This window comes from Ammospiza caudacuta, chromosome 1, assembly GCF_027887145.1.
Source record: "Ammospiza caudacuta isolate bAmmCau1 chromosome 1, bAmmCau1.pri, whole genome shotgun sequence".
NCBI lineage: Eukaryota > Metazoa > Chordata > Aves > Passeriformes > Passerellidae > Ammospiza > Ammospiza caudacuta.
Genome location: NC_080593.1, coordinates 4974878 through 4994947, shown reverse-complemented (window position 1 = coordinate 4994947; position 20070 = coordinate 4974878). Strand labels below are relative to the sequence as shown.

General features: G+C 40.8%; 1 protein-coding gene across 1 annotated transcript in view; it reads right to left on the bottom strand.

Moving 5' to 3' along the window:
• Positions 1 to 19209, bottom strand: part of DLEC1 (DLEC1 cilia and flagella associated protein) — a 34252-nt gene extending 15043 nt beyond the window's left edge. Inside the window, exons 1-23 of the mRNA XM_058821295.1 lie at positions 18898 to 19209; positions 17980 to 18120; positions 17279 to 17435; positions 16552 to 16662; positions 15462 to 15613; positions 14995 to 15212; positions 14673 to 14754; positions 14193 to 14280; positions 13227 to 13400; positions 12336 to 12472; positions 11329 to 11421; positions 10987 to 11077; positions 9963 to 10125; positions 8099 to 8291; positions 6736 to 6794; positions 6074 to 6248; positions 4731 to 4824; positions 4377 to 4507; positions 3910 to 4068; positions 2880 to 3019; positions 2483 to 2636; positions 1265 to 1375; positions 74 to 204 (exon numbers count right to left, since the gene is read on the bottom strand). Of these exons, the coding sequence (XP_058677278.1) occupies positions 74 to 204; positions 1265 to 1375; positions 2483 to 2636; positions 2880 to 3019; positions 3910 to 4068; positions 4377 to 4507; positions 4731 to 4824; positions 6074 to 6248; positions 6736 to 6794; positions 8099 to 8291; positions 9963 to 10125; positions 10987 to 11077; positions 11329 to 11421; positions 12336 to 12472; positions 13227 to 13400; positions 14193 to 14280; positions 14673 to 14754; positions 14995 to 15212; positions 15462 to 15613; positions 16552 to 16662; positions 17279 to 17435; positions 17980 to 18120; positions 18898 to 19209 (3266 nt within the window). The remainder of the gene's footprint in view (positions 1 to 73; positions 205 to 1264; positions 1376 to 2482; positions 2637 to 2879; positions 3020 to 3909; positions 4069 to 4376; positions 4508 to 4730; positions 4825 to 6073; positions 6249 to 6735; positions 6795 to 8098; positions 8292 to 9962; positions 10126 to 10986; positions 11078 to 11328; positions 11422 to 12335; positions 12473 to 13226; positions 13401 to 14192; positions 14281 to 14672; positions 14755 to 14994; positions 15213 to 15461; positions 15614 to 16551; positions 16663 to 17278; positions 17436 to 17979; positions 18121 to 18897) is intronic.
• Positions 19210 to 20070: the final 861 nt, after the last annotated feature.

Genomic DNA, 20070 nt, shown 5'->3' with positions numbered 1-20070 from the left:
GATGAGCATGTTCCAAAATACAGTCATCATTCTGTGTATCAGAAAAATGAAATAATATTCAGTTAGATATTACCTGTCAGCTCCACTGCCAGAAGCCACTGAGTATGTGACATGAAGTCCCTTCACTTCTCCAGAAATGCTCAGGAAGAGGGGTTCAGCCATGTCTTCTATGCTACAGCAAAGTGTGAGGTCTTTCAGCTCCCCCTGAAAAGCAAAGAATCAAGTTTCCTTGGGAATGAAGCATCTATCACAGAAGAAAGGCAAACTCTCTAGGGTATTTATTTTTAAAAGTGTGTAAACTTCCCTGGATTAAACCCAGAACAACAGAATTGTGAGAGGTTTTACTGAATTGTTTTCAGTGCATTTTCTGCAGCATCAGAGCTGCTTAGAAGGCAGCACTGAGGTAAAAATTTGTGGCTGTTTCTCAGCTTTGTACCTGCAGCTGTCTTTGAGCCTAAAACTGCTCCATTACTAATTTCTGACATAATTCCTATGCTCCAAGTATTGAATCATAGAATCATTTAGGTTGGAAAGACTTCTAAAATGACTGAGTCTAAACATTAATCCAGCACTGCCAAGGCCACCACTAAACCATGTTCCCAAGTGCCACAGATACATAATTTTAAATAATAACTCTGATAGTACAGAACACCTACTTTTAAGCAAATAAATGAAACCCAAGTCTCCAGTGACTGTAATGGGAACTAAGACACCATATCTATAGGAAGATCCTGTATTTAGCTGCTTTAGCTCAGGTATTTCAATGCCCTTGTAAAGTATTTTTCTGAATTCCTACAGTTTGTAAGCTCTGCTCCTGTATTTTGCATACTCTCAGTCCCATCAGCCCCTTTTAAGTTTTCAAATATCAAAATGTTAAGATCCTAACTGTATTCACAAAACCAAATATACACTGTATATGCCACTCTGCTCCTTATCATTCCAGATAATCCAAAGTGGGATCTGTATGCTCCAAGAAGAGTGATAAGCATTAAGAGCAATTGTACAGGATTGAAAAGGAAGGAAGAAAACAGGAACAGCTGAGATATAAAGAAACAGGGCAGAAATTGCACACCATGTACACTTCTTTAATTCTTGTTTTCAACTGTGGTATCCCTAAAGCAAAGTCATTTCAGAGATATTGTCTGGGAAAAAGAGCATGTGGTTTTGTACACAGAATTTCTTCCTTTTGCCAGATGGAGGTGAGATGAAAAAGCCAGTGTTGCTGTTTTTATAAAAGTGCATCATATAAAACTTGTGAACTTACCAGAGTGTCAGTTGACAGCTCTATGCAGAATTCCCTCTCTTCATTTGGGCCTAAGGTGCCACTGGCAGGGGACACCACGATGGAGCAGGAGGCTGCCTGGCTTCCAATGGGCTGCCAACAAAAAGGACACTCAGCTCATGCTGATTCCCTCACATTGTCTCTTTTGAAAACACCAAGCTATTCTCAGGATTAGGACACTTCCAGGCAGCAGCACCCACATTTTGTCAAGACTGGCTTTACAATTCCCCATGGGTGGTAAGATCCTCATACCTACACTCACTCCAAGTAACTTCAGGTGCCCACTGAGGCTGCTGGGCTGGGAGCAGAGCCACTCCCATCCCTCTCACAGTCTCAGGCCTTTCCAGGGTGCACCCAATCTATCTGATACCAGAGCAGGTCCCAGATGTGCCCCACCTCTCTCCACTACAGACGTGGGGGAGACACAAACCTGGTGCTGGCACCTTCCCTAAGTGACCAGCATGGAATGTACCCAGGGCTTCCACTCATTTCTTCACACATCAACATCACAAATCAGGAAAAATGCTCTAGATATTCCTCCCAGGCTCCAGATGCTCCAAAGTGTTTTCCTGTAGGTCCTATACCATGTACATGCTCTGGTAGGATCCCTTGGGCACCTGAGGACATCTGGAGGGGCACTGAGTGCTTTTATGTAGAAAATTGAGCTAAACTTTGGATGTCAGATGTGATGGATGCCAGATCTGAATGACCAAGGCACTGACCAATTTCCATTGACTGAAAAGAGAGTTCAGACACAGATTAAAAACTGACACTAAATTTAGGTCTCCTACTCTGTAAGCTGAATCCCAGCCAGAATGTGAATTCAGACACAATTCAGAATTCAGACACAATCCAAAAGCACTAAAATTTCTTTGTTTTACTAAATTAAGTGCAAACCCTAAACTACTATGGTACTTTGTTTAACACCCTGGTAGCTTTACATCCTATGACCCTTCACATCTGCTCATCCATTTTCCCAGGCATCCACAGACAGTAAGAACATAATGAAATCCACTGGTAATTAATCTTTTAATAAAGGTTGGTCTAAAGCTGAAATTCTGCTTCCAAGCCAATAAAACAGCAATGACTACTCAAAAGATACATCAGAAAAGCTTTTAAGAATAGTCATTATTTGTATTTCCTACAGAAATTGCAATTTCCATCCCTGCTGTATTCTTCACCCATGAGAAGAGCATTTACCTTTCCCCATAAGTATTTTGCTGGCAGCAGTGTCTGGTTAAAAAGTTTATTGGTTGCTTTGACAGGAACTCCAGTATAAATTTCATTGAATACTAGATGACTAGATATCAGGCACACTTGGGGGGTCTGAACTTCAACAAAAACAGGAAGATGACTGGAAATAAACACACAGATGGTCTATTGTTATTGTTAATGAAACGTGCTAGACATAAAACAGCATGCTGGGAAGAATGATGTTTATGTTTATTTAGCAATATTAGAAATTTGATAGTTCATTGATAGGTTACACAACCCCACTGTGAGTTCATAGTTTTGTTGCAGGAGGGAAAACTACCTGAAGTGAAAACCAGATGTGAACCTCAGGAAAAACAAAACAAATGCTGCTTTTCCTCCTTACCTTCCTTCTCCATTCTCCACCTCCAGTTCCAGCACTGTCTGGAGACGCTGGCACTGCAGTGATGTGAAGTGAACTGAAACTGTGCACAGACCCAAAGGAGGAATTTCTCCAGCTGATGGCTGGATGGTGAAGGTGGATACCTGGGAGATGAGAGAGGGAACAGAAATTTTTCTGACATGTGCAAAGCAAGGGTAAAATGTTGAAGCCACAGAATCTAATTAAGGCTTCCAAGTGTCTAATTTTTCCTCAGATGTTTCCTTTCTCTCTGCCCCTCGAGTCCCACCTGGGTTGATGTCAGGAAGCACAGTGGCAGCTTTGTGAAAGCCTGGCTACACAAGGAGGCAGGGCTTTGCTTCAGTCAGAGCCAAGGGCACAGCAGGGTCAGCTGTGCATGGACTACAGGGATAATGAAGGAGAAGCAATGGACTGACAGGGAACATGAAGGAGAAGCAATGGACTGACAGGAACATGAAGGAGAAGCAATGGACTGACAGGGAACCTGAAGGAGAAGCAATGGACTGACAGGAACATGAAGGAGAAGCAATCAGCCTCAGCAGCACCACCTGCTCCCAGGCAGCAGCAAGGTGCCACAAGGGGAAAGGTTCTTGGACAGAAGGGTGAGGAAGGAGGGTTGGGACAGTGGCACAGGAAGAGCATCAGCAAGGAGTGGGGCTCAGATTCTGGTCCAAGATGCTGATGTGTGGGAGGAGTGTTCAGCAGTCTCAGCTCTATTAAAGCCTTGAACTCTTACTTACAGCAGCAGCAGCTGAAATAATTGTCATTCAGGAAATACTCTGTCTCTCTTTGGATCAGGCTGGCAGAGGATTTGTAATAAAGGGAAATGGAGAAAAATTGTAAAGAAGCATTCAATTTCAAAAGCACTCATGCACTTATGAAACTGTGCAGGACTAGTTTTGTAAAAACTTACAACAATAAGAACTTCTGATAGCTGGAATGAATAATACAACCCCTAAGCAGAAGAAATAAAATATCTAAGGAGGGACTACAGCCAGCTGCAGCAGTGACTTACCTCTTCATTCCTTTGAGCTAGAAAAACCTGGCTTTCCTGCATCCTCCACTGTGCTGGCACCTGAGACAGATTATTAATCTCAAAGGTTCTTGACACAGTCTCACCCTGCTTAGTCAAACCAAACTGGAGTGATGGAACATCAATACAAAGAGATGGACCCTAGGACAGCAGGAAACAGACTTTAGAATGGACACCACTGCCAAAACTGCTTCATTAAGAAACATGTCATTATCTAGGATTAACATTTGATTTCACAGAGAATATCAGAAAGTAAATGCACTGTGTAATGCAGAAAAATTCTGTGTGTCATGGGAATATCAACATTGACTCAATAGTCACTATAGCAAAAGTAACTCCTCTTTGTCACCACTTCAGATTTCTCAAGCCATTGAGAGGCATAAAAGCTTTATTTGGACAATGGCCAGGCCACACAGCTCATCCTCCTGCAAGACTGAACTGCTCCTTACCTTAAAAGCAGCCTCAATATGCAGCATAACTGGCTCTGGACACAGCTCAACATGACACGGCAGCTTACGGCTGATGACCCCAGGTTTGCTCCCAGAAATTGCCAGCAGAAATTCACAGCAGAAATTCACATCTAGAAGAGAGAACACCAGGCTCCTGTCTCACTTTTATGTAAGAAACCACCTGCTTCAAGCATGAAGCTACTGGAATCAAGTTAAGTCTCCTGCTGGCTCCACAGGGCTGGAGATCAGGTAATTTTTCAGTTTGCACTGTAGTGCTCTGTGACTGTCATAAATTGATATAATCAATTACTATCTCTTTCATTAATTACTGCTTGCAAGTCACAGAAACTTTACCTATGACACCAGTACGGGGCTCAACTTCAATGATCTCACAGTCTGTGATTCTCTCCCATGTGTACTTGATCAATGTTTTGCTGTTGTTCCACAGCTGAAACAATTAAAATTAATGAGACAATTAATGCACTTTAAGCTTTCAGAGCAGCAAGTCAGTTTGCTGAGAGCACTGATACACTGCAAACTGGGTTTTGAGTGATCATTTATTTGACAGTGTCTCCTTCACATAGGTGAAGGTGTTCCCTCAAACCTCAAGAGAATCCATTAACAATTCATTCCAAGAGCATGATCATATTTGAGACTCTTAAACTTCCCCCCCATTTTTTAAAAATGTAACAGAATTTCTAAGCATAAACTGAAAATCTTTTGAGTGCAGCTTTTTTTTTGCCAAAAGTTCTATTTGTGAAGGAGATACAAGCTCTTGAAATGTTTGGCCTGCTCTTCAGATCTAGTCAAAACATTATTTCTTAACTACAGCAAATAACTTTGTTCTATGAAGTACAATTATCTCTAAGCATAGTTCAAATTCTTATATTTTTAAGACTAAAAAACACCAATTGGAAACTGCAAAGGATGTTGTTATATCATCAGTAAGTGGTTTAATTACATCTACCACATGTGTAGTTATACTGGGTTACTGGGAAATATAAATTGAAAAAAAAAAGTTCTAGGGAGAGAAATCTTAAAACCAAAAGCTGATTAGCAGGATCTCTAAGAAAAAATGGGAAAACCATTAACTGGGAAATGTCTTCCTGCCTGGCTCTTGCCAACAGGCCTGTTTTTCCCAAGTGAGTCTAAGATCAAAATTATCCTGATCTATAGTGAAGGGGCTGCTGTGTGAGGGACAATTGCAGCAGCATTCTGTCCCAGAATGGCCAAAGAGAAATTACCAGAACCTGCAGGAAAGAATAATATATAGGAAGCTACAGCATGTGTGATTTTTGTAGCTCTTCTGTGCTTCCTGTATTCTTTGCATGAACAGTGCCTCAGTTATGAACTAATTTAATCATCCATCGACTATTCCTCCCAGCTGGAAAACTTTTACACTCCAGGAGTCACAAAGTGATAAGCAAGAGGTTAGGGACCCAGAAAAACACTGAGAAGGGTCAAATTCTGTGGTATCAAAGTAGAGAGATGAAAAAGGAACAAAGGCTCTGCCTGGAGTGAAGGGCTGAGCAGGCTGGGTAGGGCATTTCAGTGCAGACCCTTCTGGATTCATGGCCTCCTTTAAAAACATTTCAGGAAAACTAAAACAACAATGTCTGTCTGATATCTTCTAATAACACCTATGACATCCAGTGACACAAACCACATGACAACAGTGAAGTGAAAAGCACACAAACCTTAAATTTTTTCTTGACATTTACACCAATGAAATTTTCTCCAGGGATAATAATGGCATATGGTTCCAGAAGAAGATTGTATGGTTCTGTTGAGCCTTTAACTTCTATTTTCAGTGTTATTACATCCTCTACTCTGCATTCTGGGATGTTCTGAAGCATCCTCTCTTCTACTAAACTTTGGGAGGAAATATGTTAGAATCATTAAATATGTTAAACCTGTGTTAAATTGGATCCTGTCTTTTAATTGCTAGATCAAAACTGATAACCATCACAAGTTTCTCAAGTACAGACTGCCTGTGGGCAATTAGCTCAGCCAATTAAAAACTTCATTATACTTTAAGGTATTCTAGCTGTCCCAGTCTGTCCATGAACAAGTATATAAGTGACACACTGCTGTGACAAAGAGTAACAGCAGGAAACCCTGGAAAATTAGCAGACAAAATGACAGTATTATCTTTTTCCAAGAGAGGAAAAGCTTGGGCCAGCCATGTGTCCAGGCATGGGGGAGGATATCAGAGATGCTCTTTGTACCACAGCTACTTGTGCAGATAATATTCTTTATACTTGTCAATCCATCATCACCAGAAAGAAGAAAAATCCCAGTAACTTAACATAATAGCACAGATAAATTGTGGCCATATGGGAGATGTTTCTCAGCTTACCAAGGTGAGTCTGGGGTGTTCCTCACTATCATCTGCAGCACACTGTGATAACTCTTTAGCTGCACAGATGAAGGAGAAAAAGATTTTAGTGTCAAGTAATCATTTATGCTGAAGATCAAAACAAGATTGAAGAATGGTTTACATGTAAAGGATAAATGATCACCATCAGAGTACTAAGCTCTGATAAACAATATTCAAACTCTGGAGTTACTAAAAGAAAACATATTTGACTGCAAAACATTAAGCCAGATTCTGATCTCATGGTATAGGGTTCCAAGAAAAATACTCATTTTTGACATGCCTGTTATTATTTCCCCTGTATATTGCATACTACACACAAGCATCTGCAAAGGCTCCCCACATAAAGCTCGATACTGCTGTACTAATTGAGAAGTTTCTTCCAACTGCTCCAGAGTATTCAGCTGATTGACCATCAATCTGATCTGGAGTAAGAAACATGACTTTTCCATCATGGGAAGAGAATGCCTTCTGTATTTTAATGGAGGAGGGAAAAAAGAAACACAGAAAAAGGCCTTAAATCTGATGGGCTATACAAAAGCTTCATTTGTTTGTAGACTAATTTTGATGAATATTTTAGTTCAATATATATTCTAGGAACTATTTATTTTTAAAAAGCCAATTAATTTCTCTTCCATACAAATTGGAGGTATTTCTTATGTCTGTTAATCAACACTGCATGGGACATTCCCACTCTTGGGCTTTCTTTGGATCAGGTTTCTCTAGATACAGTGAGCTCATGCTCCTTATTTACAGGGGAGCAGAAACTGAGAGAACAGCATTCTCTGGGCTAACTGCATTCCAACATCCCTGCACCCCTCTTACCCACAGCTGCACACAGCATTTCTCTGCCAAAGCCTCCCACTATCCCCTTAATTCACCACTCAGCTGTTCACAGAACCCATTTCAAGCCTAAAAAACTACAGCTGGAAACAGTTTAAATCATCAGTGTTTGTTAACCAACTTATTTAGGCTGGAGTAGGTACAAGGCACATCCCCCAAGAAGAGGAGGAAGGGTCAGGAGCTGGTGGAGGAGCTCACAGAGGGTGAGGGTGGTAACTTCACCAGCCAGCACAGCTGCAGTGTGAGGATGTGTCCACAACTTCAGTATAAAATGAACTGTGTCCAGTCACTCCTCAAAATGACATGAGATCAGAAACTGTCTCACATTTTGCAGTCAAAACATGTTTTCTTTCAGTAACTTTCTACATTTTGAACGCTGTTTATCAGAGCATAGTCCCAGCTAATTAAATTTAATTTAGAAAAGTTGCACAGCAAGGATTTTATGACTTGAATAAAAATACACAGCTGGAGGTTGTAGATAGGAAGGAATCACAAGCCATACCTCCTGTGGAGCATAAGTGAGAATAAACTCATGATCTGCATGGGGAAGCAAAACTCCCTGCTCAGGATTTAGGGAGAAGGCTGACTCTGGGTCTTGATTGTTTTTGACCTCTGTACAGTCTGCAGTTTCTTCTGGTATTAATGGTTTCAGATTAGGTTTTGTTATCTGCCAGAAGAAGGGAAGCTCTAAATTGCTGCAAAGAAGTCAATAAACAACAGAAAAGCTATGATTAAAAAGTTAGATATGTTTGAGTAAAATATATTAAGAAAATGTTCAGATTCTTTTTCCAGGTAGGAAATTCCTCTCTTTACAGATTACAGGGGTTTGACTTCCCAGTTTTTGTGAGTCACAAAGTTGCTGAGGCATCATAGAGTCAGAGTATATAAATCTTACAAATATGTGAAAGTAAATTCCATAAATGTATAAGATACCTTAACACTTTCTTGCCTTATTTGAACTTGTCATGCAATCCAGGTTTCAGAAACTCTGCAATTCTTTTTTCAAAGATCTGGGATGAACAAGACTATTCCTGCTGACACCAGTACATTTGCCTTGAATCACTGCTGATGACCTACATCACATTCTGAATTTAATCCAAATGCAAGATGTGGTCTTAACATGTCAGCAAACACAATGGCTCCATCTAAAATTATAGCCATGGCTCTGCCTCACTTTCTGTAATCCAGAAAAGGTTGCTTAACTAGGTTGTTTCAGCAGAAGTGTTTTCCATGGAATGTCTTCATGGGTTTGAGAATTTTGCTCATGCTGACCTCAAAAATTCTGCCTTAGTAAGGGGGAGGAATTTGAAAGTATCACTGATAAAACTGGACATTTACAATTTCTTGTATCACTTTCTGTAGCAGAAAGAACGTTTCTTCTTCCTGCTTCCATGGAGTTTACTCTCAGCCTGGCCAGCTTTGTTTTATACAAATGCTGACACCAGATGTGCAGGGAGTGCTGTGGTGAGTACAGCACAGAGAAAATGTGGAAATTGGCTCAGTCACATCCTTTGTCAGTTTACAATATCCAGTTCACCAATCACACTTTCTTTACTCAAACATCAGCCTGTTCTGGCATTATGCATGTGTGATTTCCAGGCCACAAAATAAACTTCCAGATATTCACTGCTTGCAAACAGCAATTTAGATTAATGGTCCTAAACCCAGCACTGACCTGCTCACTGCTTTGACAGTGTACAGCCTCTATCTGCTGCAATCATGCACAAGTGTATTTCTGTTAAAGTCTGATTGATTCTGAGCAAAATCAGGATGCCACTATGTTCAGTATGGTGTAATTGTCCATAAGGAAATATTAGTTGACTTCAAACTGAATATATATTTAAATCTGTAAGGACTCAATAGCAAGAACCATGTGAGAGTTTTAATGTGAGTTAATTACACTGGGCTCCCATTTTGATCCAGTGGAGTGCAGGATGTATTATGATTTTTCTTTAGGAGATGTTCCAGTCAGAATTGTATGCTTGGAAGCATCTGTTCCCTGCACTAAAGGAAAAGAGCGCTCATCTCAGTTGCACAAGTGTATACAGCAGACATTTAAAATTAGATAAATCTCACCTGGATCACCCTGTATTTCCTGCAACCATGTATATTTATGATCTTTTGTAGATTTACCTCTATCAAAGCAAATATATTGACCTTGGCTAATGGTTGCCACAACACCTGAACAATGTATAACATTCCCTGAACTTTAATTACCAAATAAGGAGAAAAAAGAAGCAAAGATTCTGCAAGAAGTTTATCAAGGGCATGAAAATTTCTCCAGCTTGAGAGAGCAGAGTGTGACAAATGAGATCCCTAGCAGCATGCCCACACTGCAGAGCATTACTCTGACAGCAGCTACCTACGTGGAGTTCCTTATGACCAGGACCTTGTCCTTAGTGCTCCGGGGGTTTTGGGGCTCAAAGCGTATGAGGTGCTGTGCTGTGGCATCAGTGACTTCACCCAGCAGAGCTTTGCTTTCTCCTCCTGTGACAAACAAAAGCTCCAGAGCAATCACCTCTCCAAGCCCTGGAAGAAATAATTAGGTTTTGCTGTTTACCATCTGACTATTAAGACAGTTCACATCATGTAATTAATGTTAATTATTGATTATATCTGGTGTTTCCTCAAGTTTCAGAACTCCAATGTGTTAATTGTACAATCCTGATGTTGTGTTTATCAACAAGTATTAACAGAGACCTTCTGTTCATGAATTTCATAGACAGGGATTTCAGGGCCACAGTCTCAGCTCACTCACATCAGCATGGTTTCACTGAATTGAGCAGGGTGTTTACAGGGGTTGACAATGTGGCTCCCAGATGTTTTGAGCAATAGATTAAAATTAAAATAAGCAGCAAATGAAGTATTAAAAAAATCCAAAGTAAATACATGTGACAAAGTGATTCATTAAATACAAACCAAGCCTCATGTTATAGCACTCAGTTATATTACAGTACAAGCACCAACATTTACATGAATTTGAACTGGTTTCATTAGTTAATCCAAAGACTGCCTGCCTCAAAAGGTCCAAATGTGGTTCATTTCTGCCCTGTAACACCTCGTGTTTCATAGCTTGTCAAGTTATCTTATTGACAGAAAAGTAAAAGAGATGAGTTGCACCTGGCAGCTGGTGTTCTTTTCTGTGACTTGGTGATATTTTACATTTGGATTTTTGCCTACTGAAGGTTAAGAGCTCAATGTTTTCTGAATCCAGTGCATTCCATGCACTGGGAAGGAGCAGTAAAAACAATACCAAAAAAAAACCCAGCAGGGGACACATTAAGTATTTGCTTAATCCAATTACATAAAATGTTACCATCACTTCATGCCAACAATTACCACTCACATTATCTGAATATCTACAGAATTAGAAAAGTGCTAGGAACAAACCTGTGACTGTAACAAATTTGGTTGGATAATTGTCACACAAAATGGTGAATGTTTGCTGTGAGGCTTCTGGCAAAGAGGGGAAAAACATAACCTGAAAGAGAGAAGGGAAATAGCAAAGTCTGTGACTGTTTTCTCTCCCCTAAGTAATACACTTCAATTGCAAATATTCCCTGAAGGACAGTTTCAGTAATTAGAATTTAAAAGTAACACTTGCAAGAAACAGAATCAACTTTTGCTCACAGAAACCCAAACTTGCAAGGTCCAGCCAGGTCTTCTAAAATTATCTTGCTTGTTAATTTATTTTGTGAAGCAAAAAACTTTTCTACAGCAGTTGGCACTAACCTGTACTGTTGCATTCTGCCCTGGAGCTAGCTCCAAACCAGCAGGCTGGATCCCAAAAGGATCCTGCACCACAAAATCAGCAGTGGCAGCCACCTAAGGTATCAAAACAAACAAACAAACAAATAAACAAACAAACAGATTAATAAACTAAATGGATCAGATAGCTGTGTTTAAAACTCAGATTTACCTGAAACAGGCATTACTCTACAACATCACTGTTCTACCTGATACCATACATTTTTTTCACACATCTCAAAAGAGTCTGGCTCATAAATATGGCTTAATTAAAAAATAAAATTCTCCCTGCTTTATAATGACCTTGGTGAAAGCAGAAGGGAAAGTGCAGTCTCTGAAGACAAATGACAGTGTCAGAAGCCCTAATATTCATGTTCACAGCAGAACAGCTCCACCTGAGAGAGGGGCTCTGTCTGTTTCTCCATACCTAAAACTCACTTTGAGTTGGAACTGTAGTCTCTGGAGGGACAACCTGGCTCATCTTCTCTTTCTCCAGCACCAAAAATGCCAGTCTGCCTGTCCCATTTTATCTCCTTTGCCCACCCCTGGTTTGTGATGGGGAGCTACAGACAGAACAGGACTGGATTGGATTGCTGTGTCTACAGGTGCAGCAAGGTCAGTAAGGGATGACTTTGTTGAGGAAGGAGAGGAAATTACCTCAAGCAATGCTAGAGCTGACAGCATTTCTATTTGCTTCAAGGGCAAGGGTAAAGTTTGAGCCAGTTTTCCTTTCCCTCATCTATGCCTCAGTTTACCCCTCCCCTGAGCAAGGCAAGCTCTCCCACAGGAAAACCAGAGCACAAGAAGGATGTAGAGCCATCCAGGGAGATTGGTTTCCAGGATAAAGTGAATTCCTGAAGGAATGGCACAATGCAGACATCCCCAGCAAGGCCTTATGACTTCTGTGCTAACACAACATGATTGTTTAAAAAGCCTTCACACCAGGGCACCCACACCATGCTGGGTCCAGTACTGCCCTTCTGATCACTCACCCCGGAATCAGGAGCTGGCCAGGCTTTCCCTGGCATTATGGAGAACTTCCCAGTCCTAACTCCCTCATTTCTGCACAAAATTGTTGTTGTTTTTATTCCTCCAACAAGGCAGGAACCACAGTTTATATAGTCAGGCACTGCAAGGAGTAACACAGAAAATCAGACTCCAGAGAGAGCAAAGGCTGCTGATTAAAAAACTCTTTGCAGACATTACTGCATGAGACCACACCAGGTTTTGCAATCCTAAACCCCCTCAAGCTCCTTCCATTTCAAAGTTGGACAGTGTGAGATGTGTATTTCTACATTCATCTTACATTTTAATGATGTAATATGATCTTTCCTCCTTAAAGATTATTGAATGATAAAAAGATGATATTTTTAGAAAACCTCAGTATAACAGGTAAGGTGAATTTACAAAAAAATCAAAGCAAATTTTTGCAAAAGTAATCCTGTTTATTATAGTTGAGCTTAGATATCTGAGAGGTGCAGGTATACCAATCCATTAATTGCACATTCAATGAACATTAATTAATATCATTAATTAAAAACTAAATCATTATTCCATAATATTTATAATTAGTAATTACAATTGGGAGTTCAGGAATCAACAAAACACAAACCTAGAAATGTGGCCCCTACTCACTTCTCTAATATAGTGAGCAAGAAGAGCCTAAGATGGCAAGAACAAATCATTGAGGAAAAATCCAACAGGATTACATTTCAATAACTAATAAATCAGAATAAGTGAAAATGAGATAGGTATCAAAATGTAGAAATTGAACTGTCAATTTTTTCCACATTTGTTTTGTGACACAAAATTGAAGACAGTCACATAAAAAAACCCCAAGTCTGCTTAATTTTAGAGAAATTTAGTATTTGGACACTACTGACATGTTAATACTGGAAGTGATACTTTAGCTTGGACTGGGATGACAAAAGATTCTGATACTTGACTCTCCACTAATATATGATCTTCATACTCTCCCAGACATTCAGGAATAAACTGGACTGTGTACTGGCATGCCATCCCAGGAGCAATCATTCCTCCCTTTCCTGGATATTTTCCTTGGGGGGAAAAATAAAAACAAAAAAAAAGGCAGAAAATTAAAACAAAAATTAAAACCTCCCCAGATTGGCAGTAGTATTTATGATCACATCTTTCTCTGGAAAGATGCCCGGAAACTCTCCCCATTTATTGCCTAAATCAAGCTGATAAAAAGGGATGAGCACAAGAGGCCTGGCAGTGCAATCTGAGAATGTGCACATGGTTCCAGGGAGCTCAAAGATTGCTTTGTCTGAAATAGACTCCTCAGAAACACAGAAAATAGTGAGGAGAAACTTAGAGACATTTCCCAGCTTTGCTTTACCACAAGACAAAAGGCTTCCATGGAGGCATCTAACTTCTAAATATTCCTCCAATTCTTGGGGTATCACAATCTCCCCAGGCAATTTATCCTAGTGCCTGGCTATCCTACTGTGGGAAAGAGAATTTTCTTAACTTTCTAACCTATCCCTCTTTATTGCAGTGTGTTATTTCTTGCCCTCTCCTCATATTTTTTTAAAGTGGAAACTCCATCTGTTCCTAGATGAATTTTGGATAAGACTCAATCTAGGTATTCCATGGACATATTTCAATCTAACATCAAACACTTTAATTAAGTCTTCTTGAATTCCTCATTAGACCATCTCAATCTGCTTCTGAGTTGCATGTGAATGGCCCCAAGTCAGCTTTCAGTTTCTAAAGAAGTGAGCACTATGGCTAACAGAACCAAACAGAACTTCTCTGGAAAATCTTTGATAGAGCAGGTAAATTAGATTTTGTATGTTAACATTTTAAAGGTAGAAAAGAACCCTTACCTGGCCAAATGAAAAATACTGAAGAAGAGGGAGGGATAAGTCTCACATGTTGACCTGTTGAAGTGATGTTCCGTACCTCCACAGTCATCTTCATTAAAAAAAAAATTAAAAATGCTCCATTTTAATTATCATCACTCATTAAAATATTTGCAATTCCCTGGTGCTACTGCTAGGAGTAACTACTTCATCATCACAACCAACCCCAAAATCCCAGTTTATTCAATAGAGGCTGGATCAGACAGTACCAAAACAAAGCAGAGACTGAGAAGAGCCCATTTAGTCTTCACTGGTTTGTGTGTCAGTGGCAGGTGTGGTGGAAAATCTTCAAGGAAGTTAGAGGGTCATAAATTCAATATACAGAAGAAACTCAGATTTTTATTAAAATTCAGACAGGCCAAACTTTGGGTGAAATATGTAGATCATGATAGGATATAATTCTTTAGGGAGGCAGAATTAACTCTCTACAAAGAACCTTCTCACCTCATAAACCTGCCCAGCTTTATCATACAAAAACAGGACAGAAGGTGGACTGGCAAGAAACACAGGAACAAATGAGGTATCACTGAAAGATTAAAAAAAAAAGGAGACATTATCTTACTGCCTGGTTCTCTAAATACTGATAAAACAAGAAATTGCAAAATGTCTCTTTTGGCAAAACTAAAATATAATACAACATACTTTGTTATTAAGAAACCATATTAAAAATTTAGCTCAAAATATCTCTGGGTAAATCCACAGCAATTTCTACAGTGGAGCTCTGTTCATGGCAGCCCAGAATCCAGAAACTGTACACACTGCATACCCTTTGGCATCTTCTGCTTTTCTTCTGGCTATGATTTCTTCCACTTTGTCTTGAGAAATTACAAGAGATTTGCCTCCATCCAGAGTATTTGGTGGGAAAAAGCGTGGATTCTTCAAGTAATTCTGTCTTTTCTCAAGTCTGGAGAGGTACTCACTCAATTCCTCTGCTTTCCAAGACTTACTCTCTTTCCTGGCTCGTTTCTGTGAGTCTTTAGTTTTCTTTGAAAAACAAGAGTGCACAATGAAACACAGTGATCTTGAGGATGAGGAAAAAGGGAGCTGCATGTGTGTAATTAAAGCTACAAAGCAATGAAAATTTATTAGGAAAATACAGTATTTCTCCTTCTTTAACAGAGTAAATATAAGTACTGGAGTCAAATCAACAATGGGTTGATATTCACCATTTGTTGCAGGAAGAGCAACAGGCCTTACAAATCAGGCAGACTAGAAGTAAATTGTAAAATGTACCTTACTGATGGTTTTAGCCTCAAGGCTGGAGTCTTGGACAGAGGACAGAGCTGAAGACTCACTTGTCACACTGTCAGTTAAGTAGATAATCTCATCCAGTGAGAAAGCACGTTGTCTATGTGTCCCTTTCAGGTATCCAGGCTCTGATTCTCCTGCAATTCAAAGAAAAAAAAAATTCTGTAAGAGGAAAATATGAATGGCAAATATTTAGTCTAAGCATAGGTGTATGGGTTTATTTTAAGGCTTGTTGCTGGCAAAAATCCTCTAGAATTCAATGTACTTTTAGAACTTATTTTGTACAACCAAAGCTTAGTACTTTAATAAGAAAGCTTTCAGAAGCACTAAAATAACAGGCTGTATACACTTATATTACTCTCAGAAAGATATGTTAACCTTGTAAGGGAAGTGAGATTTTTATTTTTTGTTTGGAATTAGAATGGAAAAAAACAAAACACAAATCTTGAAATCTGTGACTAAGTTGATTGCCCTGAAAGGTTTGTTTTGGCTTGACTGAAAAACTTCATTTCAATGATCCTAAAACCTTTCATCTTGGCTCACATATAAATAAAAGAAGTAATCTTGACATTGCCCAAAATATTTTCCTTAATCTTGACATTGCCCAAAATATTTTCCTTACTGACCTGCATGTGCAAATAAAACCAATGTATTTCCAGAACTGGAAAATTTTAAACCCTAAATAAGGAATACAGTTTTATCTCATTGAAAATAGTTTTTACTTTAATGCAACTACTTCCATTCTTTAGATACAATACGTAGTTGCAGCTTTTGTGTAATGAAATTGGATGGGGACAGAACAGTAATGCAGTTTTTGTGTGAGATGGGAAGAACTGTAAATAAATGTGCAATAATGATCAAATATCATATTTAAGAACATCTAAACTCAGTAGCTTTGAATTTATCAATTATACTTTGAAAATATGTTCTTAGTGGAATCTTATGCTTAAAATACTTGAGTCCCTTCTGCTTTGGCAGAAAACTATAAAAATATACTCAGATCTGCTACATACTCCAATACTTCAATTATAGAGTGTTCTAAAAAGTCTAAATTACTTTCTGCTTCAAAAGTTACCTTTTGGTGCTTTGGCAAGAGGTAATTTCTCAGTGATGTAATCCTCAGGACAGATTAAATTATTTTTTCTGAGAAGTTCATTATCCACAATCCACCGAAAAGAGGATGCCACTGCACAGTAAAGCCAACAAACAAACAAAAAAAAATCAAAAAAGCAAAATAATAGCCCCTTAATACAGACAATCTTGATCAATCCAAAGTAATGTTTTTACACCTCATCCCTGTCATATTATATTATATTATATTATATTATATTATATTATATTATATTATATTATATTATATTATATTATATTATATTATATTATATTATATTATATTTACATTATAATATATATGTTATATTGTATTATATAGAATGCAATACATATTATATTTTATAGAAAGTAATCTGGTATTTTAATCCCAAGATTTGGACATGCATCTCCACAATTCTAAATTCAGTTCAAACCCAGCTAAGCACCCTCTGGAGAAATATTTAATCTGTTTGTTGCTGCCACATATCAAGGTATGTATGCTTGTAATATTTAGGTGGTAACCCCTGAATCCAAATTAAATACCTTGAACATGAGCTGGTTGTTTAGTTTCTCAGTGTTAAACACGTGTTACTCTACTTGAACCTCTGCACAAAATCTTTCAAAGTTGCTCTGTTGATGTAAAGCCAACCCCAAACTGGTGTCCAGGAACCATAAGCATGTACTGGGGAGCAACACTGCAGAATCCTCACCTGGAGGCAGCCCCAGTTTAGGGAAATCTTTCCCTGCATGAATCTTCATCTCCTTTAGAACCCTTGCCTCCTCACGTTTTGCTCGGGCCTGGGCCCGAATGATCTCCTTTTCTGCTCTGTCAGCTGCTGTCAGTCGGCTCCTGTACTCAGCCAGAAGCTGCCACGGGCATGGGTGAATAAAGAGAAATTTGGGTTGTTACAGGCAGATGTTTTCTGTTTGTCTTTGAGAGGTAAACACACATATTTGTAAAACATCACCACTTTACAAGCATCAACTGGCCTGCTAAAACACTGTCATTCCATGATGACACAAACCAGAAAAAAGCACCTGTGGCTCAAATCATCCAGCATCAGCCTCTACTTTTATCCACAGAAAACATCTTTTGGAGAGATGACAAGATAAGAAACCTGGGCCACTGATCAGCAGGTACAGGGAAAAGTTTTCAGCCAGTACAACAGGCATTTAAAGGGCTACTGCTTTCACTGCTTGTACTCTGTGTCTGAAAAGCCAACTAGAGATAATATCATGAAGGATCATGTGAATATTACCTTACTTGAATGGTTCTGTGGGAAACTGTGCTCAACTAAATTTCCATTAAAATGTCAATTGTAGGATCAACACCTGCCTTTAAATTTTTTTTTACAGAAGATCTAAGTAGGGACTAAAGAGCTCCAAACTCTGACTTGGTTTGGAGTTGTACCTTCTCTAGTTCATCTGTATAGCTGTCTTGATAAACACTGTCTCCTCCTTGGGACTCAATCCAGTTTGTTGCCATATCCTCCTCCAAAACACCTTCAGTGTACAGGTCCTTAAAGGCACTAGCCAGCACATGGGAGATATCCTGGCGGAAAGAAAAAGAGGATGTTTAGAGCTTAAAGCAAGAGATAGGATGGAAAGAGACCACTGGGTGCATACAAACAGTGTAATTAGCAAATGGGAAAAAGTACCCGGAAAGGGGATGTGTGTGCACATGAACACTGAGGTGTGGATGTCTGTGTGTGTGTGCTGTGGGACTGAGTGTCTGTGCTGGCTGGAAGTGTAGGAGATGGTGATGGACACAGTTCTCTGTGTGCAAGTGTGTGTGATGGTTTGTGCAGGGATGGGGCTGTGGGAGTGGGGAGAGTGTGTGGGAGGGAGATATGAGTGTTGTACAGGTGATATGTGTGTGTGTCAGTCCTTGTGCAGGGCATGTGTTTGTGAGGCTGTTTGTATGGGGGTTTGTGTGTGCAGGGCTCTGTGTGTATGAGGCTGTTTGTATGGGGGATCTGTATGACCAGGGATGTGAGAGGTTGTTTGCAGTGGGGTCTGTCTGAGGCTTTGTGTGTTTGTCAGGCTGTTCATGGTGGGGTCTGTGTGTGATGCTGTTTACACGTGGCTCTGTGTGTGTGCAGGGATGTGTGTGTGTGTGTGTGTGAGGCTGTTTGCAGCGGGGATCTCCGCGTGTGAAGCTGATTGCAGGGGGAGTCTCTATGTGCAGGAGGTCTGTGAATGTGTCTGTCTGTCCCAACGGGACAGGTCTCTCTCTGTGTGTGGCTGTTTTCAGGCTCTGTGTACAGGGCTGAGTTGCTGCTGGGGGCTACGCTATTTGTGCCCGTGCTGCCCGGCCCCACTGCGTTACCTGGGGGTCGCCGCTACGGCTCCCCTCATGCATGCCCAGCCCGGCGTCGGACTCCGGCGCTGGAGCTGCTCCGGATTTGGGGCTCCCCTCAGCCATGCCCGGCCTGGCGCCGTGATCCTCTGCGCCGATATTCGGGCTGCCCTCAGCCATGCCCGGCCCGGCGCTGTGATCCGCTGTGTCGATACTCGGGCTCCCCTCAGTCATGCCCAGACCGGTGCCGGAATCCTGTGTGTGTGAATTGGGGCTCTCCTCAGCCACGCCCAGCCCGGCGCTGTGATCCGCTGTGTTGATATTCGGACTCTCCTCTGCCATGCCCGGCCCGGCCCTTCCTCAGCCTCCCGGCCCCGCCGTTGCCGAGCGACCGTGCGGGCGGGCAGGGCACGGGCGGGCAGGGCACGGCCTGGCGGGGTAATGGCGGTGCCCCCCCTTCTCTTTCCCCGGTGCCATCGCCCCTCACAGCCCCGCCGGCGCTCGGGGGGTTGAGTGCGGGATCCCGAGACTCTGAGGGGCTCGTAGCCCCTCTCTTCCCTGCCATGTACTCGTGAACTTTTAAGGACCAGTAGCCTCGTGACTTAAATACTGGCTTGAAACCCGCGAAGGGGATTTGGCCATGGCGGGGATTGTTCGGCCCTCCGCCGCTGTGCAGGTCGCGGGTGGGAGCTGAGGGAAGAGGCTGAATCCTGCCCTGATTGCCCGCACATGGGACGGGGAGGTTGGGCTCATCCCTGCGGCTGGAACCGGGCTGGGAGATGGAATATTCATCATCAGCTCCAACCCATGCATCGCGCTCTCTGCCTGCGGCGCCCTGGCTGTATACACTGGTTGCTAACAACAGGCTCCGCTGAATCCGCTGATATTTTCCATAGAAACCATCCCGGTGTAGATTTTCTCCTTGTCCTGCTGCCCTTTCTTTCTTTCTTTCTTTCTTTCTTCCTTTCTTCCTTTCCTTCCTTTCTTCTTTCTTTCTTTCTTTTTCTTTCTCTTTCTTTCTTTCTTTCTTTCTTTCTTTCTTTCTTTCTTTCTTTCTTTCTTTCTTTCTTTCTTTCTTTCTTTCTTTCTTTCTTCCTTCCTTCCTTCCTTCCTTCCTTCCTTCCTTCCTTCCTTCCTTCCTTCCTTCCTTCCTTCCTTCCTTCCTTCCTTCCTTCCTTCCTTCCTTCCTTCCTTCCTTCCTTC